The 14,568-nt window shown below is 26.4% G+C and overlaps 1 protein-coding gene across 1 annotated transcript; it reads right to left on the minus strand.

The window, feature by feature from the left end:
- Positions 1–3,481: 3,481 nt before the first annotated feature.
- On the minus strand, positions 3,482–13,195 carry LOC112784909 (3beta,22alpha-dihydroxysteroid 3-dehydrogenase). The gene is made up of 8 exons (XM_025828270.3): positions 12,412–13,195; positions 10,528–10,677; positions 9,623–9,871; positions 4,748–4,834; positions 4,568–4,646; positions 4,020–4,126; positions 3,811–3,941; positions 3,482–3,724 (listed from the first exon to the last, which is right to left on the minus strand). The coding sequence occupies exons 1-8, from the start codon at positions 12,925–12,927 to the stop codon at positions 3,616–3,618; spliced, it is 1,428 nt and encodes a 475-aa protein (XP_025684055.1). The 5' UTR covers positions 12,928–13,195; the 3' UTR covers positions 3,482–3,615.
- Between the last annotated feature and the right edge of the window lie 1,373 nt (positions 13,196–14,568).

Genomic DNA, 14,568 nt, shown 5'->3' on the forward strand with positions numbered 1-14,568 from the left:
TTTCCGAGGGTGTTGTTGTATTTGGTGACGACGGTGGAAACCTTGTGGGTGTCGAGGGCTCTAACGGAGCTGTGGGGGCAAGTGAGTTTGAGGGAGATGGAGGGAAAGGTGGTGGTGGAGACAGAAAGATTTAGAATGGGTTTTAGGTGGGTGAGAAAAGATCTTGGAGTTTGAATTGAAGGGAGTGAGGTTGTGGTGGTGTGAAGTGATGCCATTATCGTTGGAGATGAGGTGGGATTAGAGTTTGAGAGTGATTAGGTTAGAGTAAAGGAGAATTTAGGGATTTTTTTTATAGATTTTTAGGGTTTGGGTAGTTTTGTTTATAAAACCCTATCTTTCATGGTTATAAGTTAGTTTTAATTCTTTAATGGTCAAATTTGTTAACATTATAATCTTTTATGGTCAATTTTAATACATTACTCTTCAAATATAATATTATGGATATGTGATGAGACAGTTAAAAATAGTAGGATGGACCAATATAATGAAGATATTAAAGGTAATATGCATGAGGTTAATATGAATAATGTACTTAAACACAATCTTAAAGTCTAAAACCAAGGTGTGAACTTAGAAGGAGGAGATCTTTTTTGGAATTTTTCCTTAGGATCAAAATTTAAACACAATATCTATAATAACAATAAGAAACAAAAACAGTTTTTCAAAAAAAATAAAAATAAAAATCCACAACCTTCACAAAATTAACCAACCGACTATTATCAAAACCTGCAGTATTGCACTGCAAAGAAACAAGATAATAGCTTATACCTAATTGAAGGTTAACTCCTATGTCCTTTAGACACAAGATAACTAGATTTTTACAAATTTTCATAAAATAAACCAAAATTTGGTCCAAATTTAATATAAATATATTTCAATGATACCACATCAAATTAGACAATAACATCTTAAACAATATACCACCCAATTTCCATAGCTAATCCATCAAACAATACAAAATAATTTCAAGATGTAATTCCTTCTACTTAATCAGTCTTCCATTGACCCATTAAAATAATGGTATAAATACCCAAAATTTTTATACTATCATCAACTCAATATGCAAAACTTTTTCTTAGCACTTAATGGCTGATAAAATCTTAAACATTGATAAGTTTTACATATGTAGTAGTATTTGGATAAGTTGTTTGGATTTTCATATAAAAATTGAATTTCACTTATAATTTTTCATATGCTCACATATACCCTCACCTATACAATAATTGAATAAAAAAATATTGTAGCCTTGAACTTTGAATTTTGATTTTAATTTTGATGTTTGCTTTATGAAATCTAAATGTTCAAAATGATTTAAATATACTCATTTAGATTCAATTAAATATAGTGCCTGAAGAGCTTACTCTTAAGTCAAAAAGTTCAGAGGTTGAACTCAAGTGAACATTACAGCAATTGAAGAAAGTCACATCAATAATTGTAGTTGAGGCTGAAAAGTGTAAATCTGCAAAAGAGGTTATGTAGTCATTAACTATTCAAGTTATATTATATTAATAGTTTTTTTTTTCTATTTTATATTCTATTATAGCAATATTAATTCAAACTAAGATGTCCCTAATATTAAGTAGAGAAAGAAGAACAGAATCATGTAGTAGAATTAACATAAATATGAAATTTTTAAAGTTTCATTTGAAAATCATAATAAAGCTGAAATTTTGCTGGCGGTATCCTATAATTTGTTCCACAATTTTTTTAAATGGATAGTGAAAAAAAAATTAACCCAGTTTTAGAAGGAAAAAGACCCAAAAATTGATAATTAAAACTCACCACCTTGAAGAGTGAAGAACATAATCAAACTTGAGAGAAAGGAGAGAAAGAAGATAATAATAAGTAGAAGAATAATAATAAGCAGAAGAGAAGAACTAATTTAAGCAATTGAACAAAAAAATAATAGAAACATAATAAAGTGAAAACAGACCTCTATAGTAATTGCTACAAGATCATCTTCTACCTTAGTTTGTAAATTATTCTAAAATTACAGAAGTTAGAACATCAAAAAAAAACTCATGCTGTATTACTTAAAAATCTCATTTAGTTTTATTGATGCAAAATTGAAGATAACAGAAAAACATGTTAAGACCTTTTGACGAAGGACAATTAGAATAATGGCAACAATAGTGCGATTTTGGATTTTCTACATCAACGGCTTTATACTAGATAAAGACGCCTCTACATAACAACAACACCAACAACAATTTTACAAACATATACATCAGATTAAATAGTAAGGAACCCATACAACTTATCATTGCAAACCATTACGAATCTGTCATTGGAAAAAAAAAGGAAAAATGAAGGAGAAGTTTTTTAGATGAGAGTGTGTCTCTTGAGAGCGATCTGGGGATGCTATATGTTCCTATGAAGACACAATTTAAATAAACAAAAATAATATTAAAAAATAAAAAATAAAAAAAATATGAACAGAAATATTAAAATCTTATACTTTCATTTTTTCAGAAAATTTGTTGGAAAATCTGTTATAAAATGGCCATAAATTCACATAGTTGTAGCATGCACAACTGCCATCGCATCCTCTACTTTATCCACCATCACTATGTCGATTACCACCACAAATTCTATCACGTCCATTGGGACTACCACTGTTTTAGACTCCTCCACCACTATAACTTCCGTCGCCATTTCATCCATTGTCGTAATTTTTATCACCACTGTTGTCGTCTCTGTGATGATTTTCTGAAAGTTAGAAACATCAGGTACAGTGATATCAACTGTCATGGTACATATATAAATTCTATAATCTTCATTTTCAAGTAGATTAGGAACAGAAAGAATCGAAAAAGAAAAAAAAAGATAGAAAAATAGAATTAGAGAATAGAAAAAATAAATGAAAACGAAATTATATATATATATATATATATATATATTGTTGTTTTACAATTTAATTTTTAAATTTGAGATTTTATGTTTTTGGTACTTGTTAGGTAAAGAGAAAAATAAATATTAAAGCAAAGAATGAATGAAGTAGTAATTGATAATGACGGACAATTAATTGATGAGAAGAATTATCAGAAGTCAAGGAAAATATAAAGCAAAGTTCACTTGAGGAAAATAAATAATTGAATGGAAGACTTTAAATGGTTTAACATAAGGAGCACAATACACAATCTAACTCTCAAGTTTACATTTTAAATTTTGAAGCATACTTTATTATTTTTAGTCATCAATTAGTTATTAATGGTTAAAAATATCATATAAAATATGATATTAAATTAATAATAATTATACTAAAAAACATATACTAAAAAAATTGAGTAAACAACTAATGATGGTAACAAATAATAAATTTTAAAATCTTTTTAATATTTCTCTTAATATTAGATTAGCTTGCTTTGTGCAGTGGACTAACAAGTACATGAAGGATTTTAAATAATGATTTATTGTTGTTATACTTTACTAGATATGAAAGAATCATCTAAGGTTATATCTTAAAAAGCCAACATGCAAGTAGACATAATTATAATAATTTTATTATTGTTCTTATTTATTACATAATAATGAACATTAACAGCTTAAACTGATCTCTACAATCTAAGATTCTTGTTCTTTCTTTCTTCTTCTACATGGTGCTCTTTCATGGGGCTATATACAAGGACTTGACTCCTCCCTACGCTTCACTATGATGGGATACCTCTTCTGCGTCCTAGTCGTAGGGAAGAACACCAACTTATCTTCCTCAGCCGGGACCCAACTGCCATTATAACATAACATCTTATTAATAATGTGAATTACATCTTTAGAGCAGCAAAGAGAGACAAAAATAACTAATTATTATACCTGAAGATGGTGATGAAGCGGTGAAGGAAGACCGAAAGAACAACCCTGGCAAGCTCATAGCCAGGGCACAGCCTTGGCCCTCCTCCAAATGGTGTGTATACATTTACAGGGATCGTTGCCTCTGAGTTATTCTGTCAAATATTTCCGATCAAAATTATTTGAACAAATAAAATATTAGAAATCAAACAACAAAAGGTGTATATATGCACCTGCCATCTCCAAGGATTGAAGCTGCGTGCATCTTTGAAATGGTTTGGGTTAAGATGTACAGCACGAAATGATGCAAATACCTTCCATCCCTTTGGAATTGTGTAACCTATTATTGCAAGCCAAGCATTCAAAGCTATGGTGGAAATTCAACGACGAATGTATGTTATATCTACCACTTTGTATATAATTTTGTTTACCTTTTACTTTTGGTATTAAACGTTTGTATCTTACACTATAAAAAATTGTGTCAAGAAAAAAAAAATGCAAGTATCATTTCTTGAAATGTGAAGTCTAATATAGTTCTTTTCATTTTGGTCTTTATTGACCATTTTTTGGTATATCTGTATTTGAATATGAATTGAAATATACTGATTAAAAAAACAGAGAATTGAAAAAATAAGAGAAAAGTGTTAGTAACTTTAACTCGTAAATTTTTTCAAAAGAATATACCAAAAAATTGACAATATAAGATACAAGAAAGACAGAGGAGGGAACATAATATAACTGGTGAAAGTAGTGCATGAAATTTCTTTTTCAAGTAATTTACCATTTATATTTATGTCTGTGGTTGCTCTCCGGAATATTCCACCAATTATGTTCGCCATCCTTAAGGTCTCATTCACGACCTACATTGCATGAAGCCATGAATCGCATCCACAAAGTTAAAATTCAGATATCAAAAACAACATAAATATATTGATACAAACTCTTTCTGTTAATTACTTACGCATTGAGTAAAGATCATTGACTTGTAATCTGACCATTCAAGTGGTGCACCTGTTTTACTCTTTGATCTGATTTGGTCATGCTCTTCCTGTCAAATTGTACAATTAAGTCTCAGATATCAATAGAGGAACACTCAATTCAATCCTCCATTAGTCTAATTCTTATTCCATGTGTTAGTGCAGTTTAATATATATATATAGTTTGTCGTAGCTTAAAAAGGGTATAGGTACTTATAAAATATTAATAATTTTATATTAACAAAAAACAATTGAGCACAAAAATACTGAAAAAGAAAAAAAAAGTAAAAAGAAGAGAATGTGGTAAAGAAGATGATTAAAAAAAAAAGTTGATGTAATATTTGGATACACAAACAGATTTTCCTTATTTTAATATCAAGATCTAATCATAAGTACCAATATTCTCTATATTTTTAATTAACTGTCTATTTTTAAAATTTTATTTTTTCTCATAAATAATGATTCATTTAACACATCAACGTTAATTTAATTTCTTTTTGTAGTCATTCCTTTTAACAAACACAAAAATATTATGTATACACAAAAACTTAATTATTAAATTAAATATCATATATATTTTGTTGAATATATTTTTAATATATATTTTGTATTGATATATATTTTATATAAATAATTTAATAATTAATTTTTTGTGTGCATTTATAATAATTGAAACAAATATATGAAAAAGAATAACGATATAAAATAATTGGAAAGAATAATTATTAGATTAGGACTACTGAAGAAAAATTATGTTATATACCCATAAAAAAAGTGTACGAAGGAATGATTAATTTAAAGGTTTAGTTAATATGTAATTTTTTTTATTAGTTAATATATGTCTTTGGAACACATAATAAAATTATCATGTATTTATGATGTTTTTATTAAAATAAATTATTTAAAAATAGAGTTTAGCTATGATAAATTTATTATTAATATTATTTAATAATATAAAATAAATATATTAAATATTTAAATTTTTTATATTTTTAATAAAAAATTTAATTTAAATTTTTAGTATATACCTTTAAAACACAACATAGATCTCTTAAAATTATCGATTACTAGTAACTTTAATTCGTGCTATTGGGACACCAATTTAATTCTGTATTAGTAATAGTCATGTATTTATAACATGGTCAAATTTTTAGGACCGTGTGATCATAAATAGTCATTAAAATCAGGGTCACACGATTCCCTAAGGTGAAGCAGAACAAGTTCTCTCTGCCACATACAAAAGTACCTTCTGTGGAGAATTGGAGATTACGCAGAGGATGTGGCAAGGGGTATTTCCGTCATCCAGACACCGAAGAAACGTAGCATTACGGTCAAAAGAATTAAGAGATGAATGCATAATGCATTGCAAGGCAAGCGTGCGTTTCGCATGTAATAATTTTGTCCATTGGTTTGGTTTGACCGCTGTCTCTCCTTTCATTATGTTCTTTTCCCTTCTCTTTTCTTTTCTTTTCTTTGTTTTGCTTTGCACTTTTCTACAATTTTTTTGTATTTCTGTTTTACTAATAATTACTAAAATTTTGAGTTAACTTGCCGTAGTGGTATAAACAAAACAAAATTAATGTAATGAAGATCACTATTATATGTAGTGAAAAAATATTCTATAAGTAATAAAAAGAATAATAACTAAATTAGTCATTACATATTTAATAAATTGATAATATAAAATAATTTATGAATTCAATTACATTTATCTTTTTAGATGACTATTTATGCGATTTATATAGTTATTTTTATCCATATCACAGTTATATAATTAAATAAACATGTAAAATATTATTTTATACTTGAGATAAAATTTAATTTATAACTACAAATTTACAATAATTTTACAATACAATCAAATTTTTATAAAAAAAATTCTCATGTTAGTTACTATTATATTTTATATTTTTATTCTATTCTAATTATTAATATAAATTGATTAAATTATAATATTCATAAAATTTAATTATAATTGATGAACAAAAAATTATATAGGGAAGTCATCAATGGTGAAGTTACCAAGATCACGTAGCCAATGCATGATGAATTTCAGGCTTTCAATCGTATTGACTGAGGCGAAAGTTTTAACGGGATAAGATGTTATTAATCGAATCTAACCATAAATGTTCACAAAACAACAAAGTAGATTTATAGCACTGACAAGGTTTTCTTTTTTTTTTTTTCCCCTTAAAATGTTTCAATATAATTTTTGCCTGATTATATTACAACTTTAAATACCCTCCTTGAAAACTTAAATTATGAGAGTTTTGCTAATTTGTGCGAGATACGTTAAGTATACCAAAAAAATATTTTATAAAAGTTATTATAAAAATTAATTTTTTTAATCATTGAAAATTATTAAAAAAAATATTATTATATTTTTAAAATCTGCAAGTTAGTTAAATATTTAAATTATATAGGATATTAACGATACATATATAAAAAAAGAATGTCGTATGTATTACTTCAAACCTTTCCATTTTCAACTCAATTTTTTATTAGTTTATTATTTTATTTTGTGCAATACATGAAAATTTTATTGGAATTTATCTATTAATTAAACTCAAAAAAATTGAAAGCATCCTAGGTGAGGTAGGGTAGAATGATGGAGAGGATTAGATAACGAAAATGAGGTCCAAAGAGAGCAACGCCACATTGTGATGAAGGAAGGTGGTTATGGAGACGGACATGGTTATATAATGCATAGGGTGGTGGGGTTTCTCACATGTACAACCATATACATGCATGCAGACTCATAAAATAAAATAAAAATTTATATCTATCAAACAATTAAAAATAGGCTTTATATTTCATATTAGATAAACTCTTAGTGTGTGTTTAGATTACAGTTTGCAAACGGGAGTTTGCATAAAATTGATTTTGTAAACTTGATTTTGATCAAAAGTAGGTTTGTGTTAAAGTGATTTATGTTTGGTAATTTTTGTATCAAAATAGATTATAGTAAAATAAATATTGTTTGGCTTATACCATTTAAAATCACTTTTAGATAAAAAATTACTAAAATAGACATCAACTTAAATTTTTTATATTATCCTATTATTTTAATTTAGATATTTAAATAGATTTTATTAGTTAATTTTATAATAAAATTAATATTTACTTACTAAAATAAAAATAACATAAAAATAGACAAAATATATTTTTAAATAAAAATAAAAAATATAAATTTTAGATATATATATATATATAAGAATATTTAATCAAATATGTTACATTTTTTTGTATTAAATGTTACTTTAGTATTTTTTTACATCATACTCTTATTTTAGTACTCTTAATAATCTTATTCTTAATATTAATTTGAAATCCAACGTTTATGATTTTATTATTATATATGATTAATTTTTTATTTAATTTATCTTTTTTTAATAAAATTCTAATCTATATTATAAAAACTTACACTAAAACATAGTATAAGAGAATTACAATTATAAAAGATAGTACTGAAAATAATAAAAAAAATAAATATTTACTTTATATAGTGATTGAAACAAATTTAAAAGTTCTTAATGATCTTTTTATATAATATATTTTTAGTACTTTTTTTTAGTATGTTATAATCTTTTAATATTATTATTATTTACAGTTAATTTTTTTATTTAATTTACTTTACCTAATAGAATTAATAAATCATATTATAAAAAGATAATAACAAACATAATACACAAAAATCACGATTATAAAAGTGTATAATGTCAAACAAACAGTTAAAAAAAATAAAAATAATAAATAATAGAAAAATAGAGCTCATATAAATAGAAATAACAAAAATTTTATAAATAATACAATAACATATACAAAAGGTAAAGTTGGTAGAAGGTAAATAAAAGGTTAGTATCTATGGCTAAAAGCCCGTTAAGAAAACGCAAAAGCTAAAAATAATTACTTCTTGTAAACGCTGGTTTTGGCAGCAGAATCACTTCTGCATTCATGAGAAAAAAATTTGCCAAACCAAAAGTTGAAACTTTCAAAAAATTTAAACGTGCTTCTTCCCTTCTAACGGGTTTCCAAACACACCCTTAGAAGGTTAAGTTAAACAAAGTTTATTAGTTACCAGCATAAAAACAAAAAAACAAGAGTAGTGCAGCGTGTGCTCATCATCATTATTATCAATATATCATTATGTATTAGTTTGTTAGTTTTGACTTTGTGCGATCAATCTTGATTGAACATGAAAAAAGATTTTAATGTAATATATAAAAAAATCATTAATTTAAATAAAAATAAAGTATTATTTTAGTCACCAATGTTTGAAATAAATTGATCTTTAACGTTTTAATGGTTTTATTTTTATTCCAAAACATTTAAAATGGTATTAATATTATCCCAACATCAAATATCTCACAAACAATTAATAAAATTGATATACTCTTAATAATGTTTTGTTAAAACTACATTTGTTCAACTTCTTTTTCCTCTTTTCACCCTTTCAACAAACTTAAATTTCATTTTTTTACTCTTTTTTTCCATTATTAATTCTCTAAGAAGTTTAAAAAGAAAGAAAAAAGTATAGAAAAATAGAATTTAAATTTGTTGAGAAGGTGAGAACTGGAAAAAAGAAGTTGAACAAACGAAGTTTTAATAAAAACATCATTAATAATCTATCAATTTCGTTAAATATTAGTGAAAAATTTGATAAATGAATAATATTGATATCATTTTAAATGTTTTAGAATAAAAATAAAACAATTAAAATGTTAAACACTAAAATAAAATTTATTCTAAATATTAAGGACCAAAATAATATTTTTTTTTCTTTAAATAATTATTCAAAGAAGTGAATAAAAAAATTAATTATCTTTATATCTTCTATAGCAAGTAAATATATTGCATACCTTAAGCTGAGCCAAGGCAAGTGGAGTCTCAGTGAGGAACTTGACAGCAAGAGTCATGATGGTAGAGGTGGTTTCGTAGCCGGCGACGAGCAAAGCCAACATAAAATCGACTATTTCCTCATCGGAAAATTGCTCGCCGGAGGCCAACAGTGCCCCAAGCATGTCCTTCTTTCTGTTCCCATCACTTTCACTCCCTTTTCTTCTCTCCCTCACTACCAACGTTAGTGCCTCCGCCACTTTCGTTCTTGCCTGCCAATTCATTTTCAATATTAGTATTAATATTTCAGTTATATATAACAAGCTTGGGATAATAGTCGAGAATAATTAGATAATTTCAGCTATATATATAACAAGTTCAGTATTTATTATTCTTTCCATATTTAATAAGTAGTTCTAACATTGTTAAATATATCTAATTTAATTTTAATATTTAAATATGTTTGACTAAGAAATCAAAATAACATAACTATAATGAAATGGATGAAGAATTTATTCTAATTAGGAGGACCAGAGTCATATATAATGTTACATATATTTGTCTCTAACAATCATGAAATATATTAAAAAATTTAAATTAAATACTTTTTAACGAATAAAAATATTTTATATTATGTAATAAAATATTAAAAATAAAAAAATTATTACGATAAATATATATTTTATATTATTATTTATTTGAATTAACCAAATAATTATTATTAGTTTATATATAATTATACTATATGTTGATCAGTATTTGGATAACGTGGATTATATACTATCTTATTTGATTAGGTTTAATAATTGCTAATGCATGTTTTCCCCATGGCAAAATAATAAGTAACAATAAGAGTATTAATAATTAGAGAAAAAAATAGAAAAGAAAAGAAGAGGTGATTAGAAAAATGAGTTTAAGGTGCATGCACCTTGATGGCCCTACGGTAGGTAGGGGAGAAGAGAGGGAATGGAAGAGTGAAGAATCCTTCAATCACAAGAACGTACTCTTTCCTTAGATTCTCAGTCCATTCATCTGGATCAAAGCTCATTAGTTGTTTCACTGTCAACTCAAATGTTATCTGCAACCAACACAACATGCTATTAAAGATATAAATATTTATTATCTTTTATTAGTTTAAATTTTTAAAATAAATAATTTTATAATATAATATGAATTTTATGTCTTGAAGATTTAAAATTTGATTTTTAGTGAATCTAAAAGTTAAAAATAAAATAAACAAATAAAAGAGAAAAAATTATACAAAAATTAAATAAATCTAAAAAAAACTCTAGTTTGAAAAAGTGTTAGAAATTTAATTATTTATATTATCTCTTTTTATTAACAAATAGTTTCATAACACATGCAATCATGAATTTTATTATTATTATTATTATTATTATTATTATTATTATTATTATTATTATTAGTAGTAGTAGTAGTAGTAGTGTTAACTAAATCATTTTTACTAATATAATCATAATTAAATATTTGTATAAATACTTTTTTTATATTAACACTTGTTCCCCATTCAAATTAAATTCATATATACAATATGTCATAGTCAACATCATTACATAATACATATTTGGCTATTTGGGAATATAAAAGATCAGTAGTAGGGTTAGAGAAAGAAAGGAAAAACAAAAGGAAATGGTGAAATGTTTTCACATGCATGTACAAACATATTCATATATGTGCATGCTTACTCTACATGATGACGACCTAATGTTTATATTCAGAATTATTATTATTATTATTATTATTATTATTATTATTATTATTATTATTATTAGCTGAAAGAACCTTTTCGGTTAAGTTAACGTGATGTGGGGATTCATCTTATATGAAATGAAATATTGAAATGGAAGAATTTGGACACATTGCACTGAGCCATGGAATCTGACTCACCATTCCCTATTATTTTCCATCAGGTACATCACAATCACATGCTATCTATAACAAGCTAAGCTTTCAACTAAATACTCATCGATCAACCCAAGCTTGAGAAAAATAAAGTTAAAATTAGATGTGAAAAAAAAAATGTTACTTGGGGGGCTATAGTTGGACACTTTGAGAAAAGGAGGTATTTAACTTTGAACCAAAATAAGCAAATAAACAAACAAGATCCAAACGATAACATTATTATTATGATTATTATGAGGTGGTGCAGAAAGAAGGTGCTGGTCCACCATCTCTACCACATGATATGTGATGATGATGCTCTCAGAAACCTGACTCGTTCGATCTGTCACCGAGTTGACTCAGTAAAATTTTGTTTTAGAGGAATATTTTTTTTTTATAATTTCCACTTTTAATAATAAAAGTGATGAAAAATAATTGATAAGAAATATAAAAAAAATAACACTATAAGATGTAAAAAAAAATAAAAAAAAAAAGACACAAACATCAAATTTATGTATAGTAGTTATACAGAAAAAAATATTTTTTCACATAATAAAAAATCAAAATTTAATAAATATAATATTTAATGTAAGAAAAAACATTTGTTACAAGAATATATATATATAACAAAACACCCAACAACCATCAATCATAATAATAGCACATGAAACTCTTATTTAAGGTAGTCTACCGAATTTAGCACGCGGTTACGTAAAAGAAATTCATACAAATAGTTCTTTGAACCTTTTTTTTTATTTAAAATTCATAGAAAAATAATTCAAATAATATATATTTAACTCGCTTTCAAGTTTCAATACCTAATATAATTATAACAAAAAAAATCAAACATGAACATTAAACTCAAGAGAATCAATGTATGCGATCCCTAACTAATAACTAAGTAACTAACCTTCTTGGCCTCTTCCATGAGAAGAACCCGGTCGGACCAAGAATCCAAGTTGAGCCGTATGAGCCGGTCCACATCAACCAAAAGATGATCCTTTATGATCGAAGAATTCGCGAAACTCATCGTTAGTGAGTGCATCTTCTTGTGAAGATTCCCCTTCATCAGCAACAACGAGTGCTTTCCCAAAAGGTTCGATATCGAACCGGGGTAACTGCACTCAAAGAGCTTCCCTTCGTTCGCAAGAACGAACCGGTTCATTTCCGGTTCCGCCAAAAACACGGTCGGTTCTCCGAACACGTGAGTCGTGAAGACTGGACCGTACCGGTTCATTCTTCGATCCATGAAGGGTTCTGGGTTGTCGCTCTTGTATGCTGATATGAGCTGTAGAGTCTCGCCGATGAAGGGGAGGCCAAGGCTCCCCGGAGGGAGACGGAGACGGCGGTAGCGCCACCGCCGGAGGAGGATGAGGAAGGCGGCGATGGCTGCACAAGAGAAGAGTAGTGATGTGAAAGAAGACATGGAAAAATGTAAAAGGCTAAGGTTATTATTGGTATTAATAATAACTTAGTAGTGTAGATATGTATGTATATGTATGTGTGTGTATATATAGAGAGTTCTAGACAGAAAGAGGGGGAGAGAGAGAGAGGGGCATTAATGGAGGGAGAAGGAGCACACGAGGGGGTTGAGTGGAAAGAGAGCAGGAAAATGATGTGTGTATGTGTGTGGGGAAGAAATTAAAGAAGGGATATTTTACACCCTTTGCACTTCTTTTTTCTTTAATTATTTTTTTTCCCTTTTAATCTATCGGGATAAGAGTAGTTTAGGTGGTGGGGAAGTATATGAAAGTCTTTTCCACTTTTCTTTTTCGGTTTTTAAAATGAGTTTAATTTTAACCGTTTAAATTACTTTATTTACAAAATTTAGTCAATATCTATTTTGAATTAATAATCAAGTTCCTCTCAAAAAATTACTCCTTTAAATTATTCTTTAAAAAATTTTATTAATTAAATTTATTTTTTAATAATTTTAAATTACTCACTCTAGTTTCTTTTTTATTATTTTTAGAATTGACTTCGTTAATAGTTACTATCCCAATCCATTAACCGAGACATTAAAAAATTTATATTATCAAGATATTAAAATTATATTTTTTCATTTTTAAAATTTTAATTGGAATTCAATTGTTATATCTGAACATTAAAGAACATTTAAAGAATATGGGAATTATATTGCCAAAATACACCAAATTTAAGGATATGTATTGAAGATATGCGATTTTTTTTTCGTCACATAGAATTTTGTTTTACTGTCTTCTTAATCAAATGACCAAAGATTCATTGAAAAAAGGGGAAAATATCAAGAAATAAAAATTTGTCCATTATTTTCATTTGCTTTTTAATTAATTATTCAAATGTTTACAAAAAATTAAGAGAGATTAAATGCACAAATTATTTGTCTCTTATAAAGATATATATTTATTAGAAAAGTAAAAAAGAATAGTAAAAAATATTTATATATATTTAAATTGTTTGAGATAATATAATATATAAAAATATTTATAAGTATCAAGAGAATTAAAATCATTAAAATTTAATATTTTATATTATTTTAATAAATTTTAATTGATCCTGATATATTTTAATAATAATATTAGATAGATATAATTTTTAAAAATTTTTAATGTCATTTATTTCTTTTGATAATTATTTTTCATATAACATTTTGATTGAATATGAAATTAAATATAATTTGAAAATAATACTGAATTAATTTATAAATAGTAAAATAATTTTCAATAATTAACATTAGAAAAGAAGGGCGAAAGCTAGTGCACTCTAGGCAAAGTAGGGAGTGCAGCACTCTTTAAAGTTAACCTGCTATCAAAAGTAATTAGGTAAATTATTTTTTTTTTGTCATGGACTGAACAAACAAACCGGCACTAACAAAAAAAACTAATTCGCTCGTTTAACACTATCTTTACACCAGAAGAGTACTCAGAAAAATTTGATCGATTTCCTCCGTTATTATGTTATTGTTGATGTGATGTCTTCAAGCATTTTCACGGTTTTGTTTGCTAGCAGGTGCTTCCACTATTGTTCTGTCTAGCCACATATTTTGACGCTCTTGAATCCACCCCATTCCACATCTACCATAAATGGA

The sequence above is a fragment of the Arachis hypogaea genome, chromosome 20 (genome assembly GCF_003086295.3).
Source record: "Arachis hypogaea cultivar Tifrunner chromosome 20, arahy.Tifrunner.gnm2.J5K5, whole genome shotgun sequence".
In the NCBI taxonomy this organism is placed as follows: Eukaryota; Viridiplantae; Streptophyta; class Magnoliopsida; order Fabales; family Fabaceae; genus Arachis; species Arachis hypogaea.

Bases quoted from the DNA above. Each gene is read 5' to 3' on its own strand.
- LOC112784909 (XM_025828270.3), bottom strand. From the start codon at position 12,927: ATGTCTTCTTTCACATCACTACTCTTCTCTTGTGCAGCCATCGCCGCC. The intron at 10,678-12,411 runs GTTAGTTACTTA...TGTTGGTTGCAG, and splicing joins TCATGGAAGAGGCCAAGAAG to ATAACATTTGAGTTGACAGT. The intron at 3,725-3,810 runs GTATAATAATTA...TTATAATGGCAG, and splicing joins CGCTTCATCACCATCTTCAG to TTGGGTCCCGGCTGAGGAAG.